General features: G+C 43.9%; 1 protein-coding gene across 1 annotated transcript in view; it reads right to left on the bottom strand.

Annotated features, from left to right (window-relative positions):
* Positions 1–3,501: 3,501 nt before the first annotated feature.
* LOC100064145 (collagen alpha-4(VI) chain) overlaps positions 3,502–7,662 on the bottom strand; it is a 103,676-nt gene continuing 99,515 nt past the window's right edge. The window contains exon 38 of the mRNA XM_070239069.1: positions 3,502–4,170. Coding sequence (XP_070095170.1) covers positions 3,995–4,170 — 176 coding nt within the window. The 3' untranslated portion in view covers positions 3,502–3,994. The remainder of the gene's footprint in view (positions 4,171–7,662) is intronic.

Here is a 7,662-nt window from a genome sequence, read left to right as displayed (position 1 = left end):
AAAGTGCCCAGTCAGCAAGAGCTCCACTCAGGAGAGCTCAGGAATAATCCTTGGATTCACTTATACACTTTGATAGATGGCTGGGAACCAAGTTCTGAGCCTAGTAATCCTAAATCCTTCTATTTTCTAACATCAACAAAATCCCCTATATGGTTAAAAGTAAAAAGCAGTCAAGTCACACAATGATGAAGACCCTTAACCTGTGCAGAGTGAACCAAGCAGACGCCAAGTCAGCTCCAAATACATTTTAATTCTCATCTAAGGCTACCAACTGATTCACTGCATGAGATCTGATGTCACTTGAACTTTCGGTGTCTTAATTCCTTCATCAGAAAAATTAATATCCTCAAAGCAGTGCATGGCGATAATTAATGAGCTAACAGATCCAAGGGAGAAATTAAAAACATGTAAACCTTTTCCACTTGGCTGATGGGGCACTGATGCCCTGGTGTCTGAAATAAATGCAGAACGTCTACAAAGCAAAGAGTTTTTCTAGAGCAAGAGATATGGAAGGAAAGAAAGTGTCACGCATTGTTGGGGGGACATTTCTAATAGTCTTTGAAAACAAGCAAAGAGTTAAAAAATCAGAAACAAAAGGAAATCTGTCAGGCTCTGTGCAAGGCAGGCAATTCCAAGGTGAAAAGGCTCACAGTCTAGGGAGACCAATGGGCAAATGGTATAAATATGATGGGAAAAGGGCAAAAAGAAAAGGGTATATAGGAGCCTATAGGAGAGAATGACTAATTCTTTCCTGAAAGGGGAAAATCAGAGAAGTTTTCACAGAGGCAATGAGAGCTGAGCTGGATTTTGACACAGGTAATGGATCTGGTAGATAGCAGATGCCTATTAAATATTTTTCAAACTAATAAATTAAAGGTATTACCCACAGAAGTATCCCCGAGAGCAACAGCACGGATGGATGGAATGTCTAATTTCCAGGAAACTACAAGTGATTTACCTAGTATCGGTCAAGTGAAAGCTTGGGGGGACAGAACAACTGCCACCACTGGTGAGGCTGGAGATGGATGCAAAGACCAGATCTCTGAGGCCTTGCATGCCATACTAATGCTTCTAAGTGTGTCCTGTTGGATTTAGGAAGCTGTGGAAATTTGGAAACAGAATGCAAAAGGACATTCCAGGTAGATGCGCCACCCAAATTCCTTTCAATGAAGGACTTGTTGCCCCAGCTGCTAGGAGCGCTCTTGGTGGACGACCTTCAGCTGGGCCCCTTCAGGCTCTGCCATAGCTGCAGAGCTGACTCACTCGTGAGCATGCTCTTTCCAGGGCAGCCCACATCCAATGGCTGATGGAGGCCCAGCCATTTTGGGCCATCCTGGGGCAACTCTGACAATCTCTTTTAGTTCCAGAGCTCCCTGTGGGCTTGGCCAAGGCTGTCATCAGGATTGTTCTGCATCTCAGTTCAACTTCCCTTTTGGTCCATTCCTTCTTCTTCCTCTCCCAAACCAGAACTCCTAGAGGTGAGAGGGGAGCATCTGAGGCAGACAGCAAGGTCAAGCTCCTTTATGTCAACCAGGAAATTCCTTTCTTCTGTCTCAGCCTGTTCTCCTTCCCCTGTGGCTCTGACCTTCAGAATTCTCTGGTTGCAGCTAATGTTTCGGAATGAATGGAGTAGAACAAAAACAGCCCTAGCATTGGAATCAAAAGGAGTTCTAGGTCAGTTTCTGTTAGGTGTCTAGGTCAAGCCACTTCACTTCTCTGAGAATGGGAAGAACAACAGGAAAAATTGGGAAGAATAATGCCAATATCCATGATTTAGCGGTGGGAGAGGAGAAATACATGAGATAATGTGGGAAAGTGCTTTATAAACTGTGTATACACGGGTGGGGCTGAACTCTATCTCAAACAATAGTCAATTGCTTCTGCTCCTTGGTCACATTGTCTCTGTTCCTCATGGTTTTTCAAGTCACTTCTGCTGGGGTCAGAGGAGCTCTGTGGAAGGGTTATACCACTGCCTTGTAAATGCAAGGAGAACTGCAGGAGGACCTCACAAGTGTTCCAAGGATGGGAACAGCCAACACGCTTGAATGTCTCGTCCCAATGGCCCTATTATTATGGAATCATTGCCTTTGTTCCCAACTCCTGGACATGGGAAGGGCAGGGTGGGGATAGGTGGAAAACAGATAGATCACAGCTCCAATTGCATACCATCCTCAGGATAGGTAAGCCTGGCCCCTTTATGCCCAGGTAGCCGAGGTTATGCCTAAAAGAGAGAAATACACAACGAGCAGCTCTGCCAAGCAAGATGAACATATGCCATTTCACTCCCAACGTGAAAATGCTTTAGCCAAAATCAGTTACAATATAGTGTGTTCTGGAAGAAATTTTTTTAAAAAGATAGTATTCCAGGAATAGGAAAAACCTGGATTATATCAAAATGGTTACCTTTGAGAGAAAAGATTATGCTTGATCTATATTTCTTCCATGTGCATTTCTGTGTTTTACAAATTTGCTACCATCAATAGTTATACTTTTTGTGATCAAATAAAAATAATTGTCATAAAAATAGAATTTTAGTATTTCTATGATCATTTTGTATAAAGCTGGTTCCTAGCCCATCTCCAGTGTCATTGGGCCTAGAGAAGGAATAAAAAGGATTCCATAAATCACAGCTTTCATTATTGAATCAGGAACTTTCCAGAAGCAAGCTCCACTCTGGGTCCCTGGGGGGCAACCACCAGCTGCTTGTGATCTGTTATGACCTGAATGATTGTGTCCCCCACAAAATTCATATGTTGAAGTCCTGATCCCCACTGTGACTGTATTTGGAAATAGGGCCTTTAGGAGGTAATTAAGGTTAAATGAGGCCATAAGGCTGGGGCCCTAATCGGTAAAGTTAGTGTTTTCATAAGAAGAGACACAAGGGCTCCCAAATACTCTCACTTGCTCACTCTCTCTACAGAGGAAAGCCTACTTGAGGACTTAGCAAGAAGGCAGCCGTCTGCAAGCCAGGAAGAGAGCTCTCAGCAGGAACCAAATTGGCCAGCACTTTGATCTTGGACTTCCAGTCTCCAAAACTGTGAGAAACCAATTTCTGTTGGTTAAGCCACCAGTGTGTGTATTCTATGATGGCAGTCCAAGCAGACTAACACATGGTCCTGCAGAGGCCCCATGCCCGGCACCCTCAATACCAGCAGCTCTAGAATTCCACACAATGCCCAGTTCTGTCCTGAAGCTGGGCCCAAGTTCAGAGGCCTGGAGAATCAAGCTGTGAACTAGAGGAAGATCCTGCAAGATCACAATTATTCTCACAATTATTTTCACCCAAGATGAACCTAGACCATTCGCTTCATCTTTGCATCGACGACACCAGCCTTAATTGTTTAGTCACCAAGTTTTGAAGGACAAGAGTCACTGAAATTGATGACAAAGGATCGGTCCCATGGCAAAGTCACTGCTGTTTCCTCTCCATCAACTGTTATGTCACAAAGACTTCAGTGAGCAGGTATCACAAGCAGTGTCACACCAAATGATTTCATCAGCAATGCCTTTATTCTGACACAAAGTCGTAAGGATGAAATTTCACATTAGACGTCCCTTTTTCCAGACCTCCGCTTTGACTAATACTTTCGGGTTCTCTAGCGTTAAAAAAGAAATCAAGTTTAAACTCATTTCCAAAATAGTTTTTATTCATTGCTTACATTGATTTTTCTGTTGCTACATAGCCAAAAGAAGTTTTAAAGTAATCTTATAGGTCAAGTTCAAGTTTCTTTTTCACTCAGTTCTAAATCATTTAAATGACTTTCAAAAAAGTTTTGGTTACTTTCTGTAACTAGTAGAATGCAGTCCTTCTCATCACAAATCATCTGGCCTAAGCCCTGGCTGGCAGGAAAAATTCAGGAGGTTAGGAATCCGACCCCTGAGATTATAGAGCGGGTGTCATCACTCATGAGCAGTGTGGCCCTGTGTCAGGAAAGGTCATCTCGGTTTCATCAGCTATTACAACAGAGGCAGCAGTAATGAGGCTCGGCTGACTCTACAGGGGTTTGGGGACACAGTGAGCCTCGCATTCTTCCTTGGTTTCAAACCGGTTGGCATTGCCCCCACAGCTGCCATACCAGAACTGTTGGCAAGCCCGCTCTTCCTTGTCATAGTACCACTTCAGGACATAATCCTGGCACTCGCCTTCGACTGGATCCAGAGAACAAGGACCTGCAACAAAACAAATAGAGAGACAGCTGAATTTCGTGCCCGACCATGACAGGAAAGGAGCAATGGTTTGTAGTCACAGATCTAGCCTCACCACCAACCGGCTCTGTGACCTTGAGCAAATAACCTAACCTCTCTGAGCCTCGATTTCCTCAACTATAAAAGCAATATTTTTTTAAAAACCTACATCACAAAGTTGTTGTAAGGTGTCACATAACACATGTGAAAGGTACAAGACAGTTAGAGCTATTCTTTCGCACAGTACATGGCATATGGCAGATACACCAGACAATGTATAAGTGAGTGAGCGAATGAATGAATGAATAGAGCTTTCTGATACTGAGATCTCCTCACTTGCTTATTATGCTTATTTCCTTCTTTTTTCAAATCATCTCAATCCCTCGTCTAAGCCATCCAGCCTTTTAACGGCCGAAGCAAATCCAGCTTGTTTATTATTTACTGTAACCTGACAAGTTAAGATATCTAGTAAAAAAAAAACATGGTGTTCCTGGAAAATGAAAAATAGCATTGAGAGTCAACACGTTACAAGAGAGCAGGATCTGGGATGCCTTGAATTTTAAATCAGACATTAACTTTCCCAGGTATGTAACCTCTGCCTTCTAGGGAGGGGATTTCTCTGGGCACCCTTATATCACAGAAAATATTCCCATCTCAGGTCAGCCCTACAGTGCAGAATAACGGCAGCCTCCAGCTCATTTCCCTGGGCCTTCCAAGCCTCTGCAAATGAAATGTCTTCAGAAAGCAACAGTTAAAATTCATGGTCTGCTCCTGGGAAGCTGCCTACTAACCTCTCATTAGTATAATTAGCACAGATCAGTTTTCTTGAAGGAGTGACCAGATGTACTGGACCCAAGAGAGTGAGACGCACTGTTAGTGGGGTAAAGAGTTGATCATGGAAATTGTCCTATGCCTTGGCCTATGGCATGACTGACTCTGGAAGATGTAAGACAGCAAGCAGCGAGGGCCCAGAAGAAACCAGAGCAAATGCTTCTCCAAAAACTTGTCAGAGTCAACAGAAAAACACTCCAGTTGTGAACTTTTGACCATACTTTGTAGGTTCAACAGATGGATTTGGGCCTCAGTAATCAGGGGGCACCAACCCCTACCATTACGAACTGATTTCAACCTGACAAGCCAAGGACTTGTCCAAACAGATCATTCACTTTCCTAGTGAGACGTCACAGCTGTTGTCTTTAGAAGCCCCACCCTTGCCTCTAGTCTGGGAGACAATCAGGGGCTGCTTCCCCTAGTTTACTCTTCTGGAGCAGCGCTGTCCAGAACTTTCTGCGATGAGGGAACTGTTCCATATCTGCACTGTTTAATACAGTAGCCACTGCCTGTGTGGCCACTGGGTATTTAAAATGTGGCTATTGCAACTAAGGAACTGAATTTTTAGTTTTATTTAATTTCAAATTATTTAAATTTAAATAGCCAATGTGGCTAGTGGTTGATCAGCACAGCTATAGGTGAGTAAATCCTCAATGCTTTAAACTAATTATCTCTAAGGTATTCTTTGTAATATAACTCCCAGGAAACCTCAGAGTCTTAATTTTTCTTTTATCACAATGATATGGCATTGGGGGGCCAGTCAGTTTTCACCCAAGCAATTATTGCTAGCCCCCAATTTTACATTAGCATTATTTTTCCCATGAGTATTAACTTTTGCTTTCTTGGAAGAACCCTGCAGCACAGTCAATTTTACTCAAATAAGTCCATGGAATCCAGGAATTAAGGCAAGAAAAGGGAGAGAGAAAACATGGAGTTGGGGAGGTATGAAGAGTAGCCACAACGAAATGGCAATTTTGCCTACACTGGTTCTGTCTTCTGGTATTTATGTCTTATATTGTAGCCCTACTTGGAGGAGAAACCAAAAAATAGATCTGTGTGCTTTAGAGATAACACTGAAATTGAAAATATACCAAGATCAGCCTCGCTTCTGTGAAGAGACATGACACTCAACTAATTCTTCACAAGTAGGTGCAATAAAAAGTTGCAGGTGCTATGGCAGAATTCGGGCTAAGATACAGGGACACAAAGGAGGCCATAAAAATTTGATACTACCCGGGGGCCAGAAAGGACTCTAAGGAGAAGTGGAACTTGACCTGAGTAGTAAAAGATGAGTAGATGTGGTCCAGGTGGACACTGTGGAGAGAGGGGACGGGGACGGGCAGGCAAGGGTGAGCAATGGCAGGGAGACTTGGGATGAATAACAGGGCCTGAGAGGCAACTGCAAACAGCACAAAAGGCCTACGGAGGGAAGCAGCAGCCAGTGAGGTCCAGAGGCCCACTCAGGGCTGTAATCACGGAGGCCTGTGTGCCCTACCGCGGCACCCAGACGTTATCAGATAAACAATGGGGAACTATAGAAGAAGAGAAATGACACGACCATATTTGCATTTTAGAAGAAAATTAATTTGGTGTTCAGAAGGAATTGGCAGGAGGACAAATTGAAAGAAATGAGACTAGCTGGAGAGCACTGCAATTACACTCACAGGAAAGCCAAGGTATTAAGAGGGAAGACGTGGGGAAAGAGGATGGATCTGAGAGATGCTGAGGAGGAAGTCACACCAAGATCTGGTCACCAGCTGGAGGTGGGAGGTGAGGAGAGGAGAACAACTAGAGTGATGTTTGGTGTTGGCTTTCTACTCCTGGCCAATGGTGTTTTATTCCAGTAAAGGAACAAAGGAGGAGAAGGTTCGAATGGGAAAGACGAGTCCAGTTTCTTTACCTGAGTTTGCTGAGATGACTGTGGGCACGTGCAATGGTGCAATCTGGAGGGTAGTTGAATATACCGGTCTGCAGCTCAAGAGAGAGTTAAAGGTGGAAGATACTAATTTGGAGTCATCGGTACAAAGGGGACAGCTGAAGTTACAGTAGGAAAGCTTGCCCCAGTAGTGTGTGCAGTGCTTAGAGGACTGAAGAAAGGACCTTGGGGAAGGCATTGCACGCCTACCAGGAAATGAATGAAGCCCAAGTTTCAGGGATCCTCATTTGCATGAGCCTCTTCTAAATATTCACTTTTGTACTTAATTTTAATAATTTTATATTCTTTCATAAAATTAAAAGAAGGCCCCCTAAATTGTGTAAACTTCAGGTTCCATAAGGATCCCCCTATGAGGATGGACCTGGAAAGAGGAGCCCACAGAGAGGGACTGGGCAGAAGTAAAAGAACAAGATAAGAATGCTGTCTCTGAAGCCAAGAGAGGAGGAGAGTGTTTGAAGAAGAAGGTAGCGGTCAACAGAGGCCGTGTCTCAAGGAGCTCAAGTCAGTGAGGTGTGAAAGAGCCCTTTGGTCTTTCTTGGCAGTTCAGAACACCTTCGAAGACAAGGGCCAGCTCTTTTCTCTGACTGGAGGGCAGGAAGAGCGGGTGTGCAGCAATATAGGATGTTGGAGGAGGGTGGAGCTGGCCGCCTTTCTTTCTTTTGAAAGAAAAAACATAAGGGCATCTGCTAGAGGAAGAGACACGGAGGAAG

The sequence above is a fragment of the Equus caballus genome, chromosome 16, assembly GCF_041296265.1.
Source record: "Equus caballus isolate H_3958 breed thoroughbred chromosome 16, TB-T2T, whole genome shotgun sequence".
Lineage (NCBI taxonomy): Eukaryota > Metazoa > Chordata > Mammalia > Perissodactyla > Equidae > Equus > Equus caballus.
This window is presented reverse-complemented; position numbering and strand designations above follow the sequence as displayed.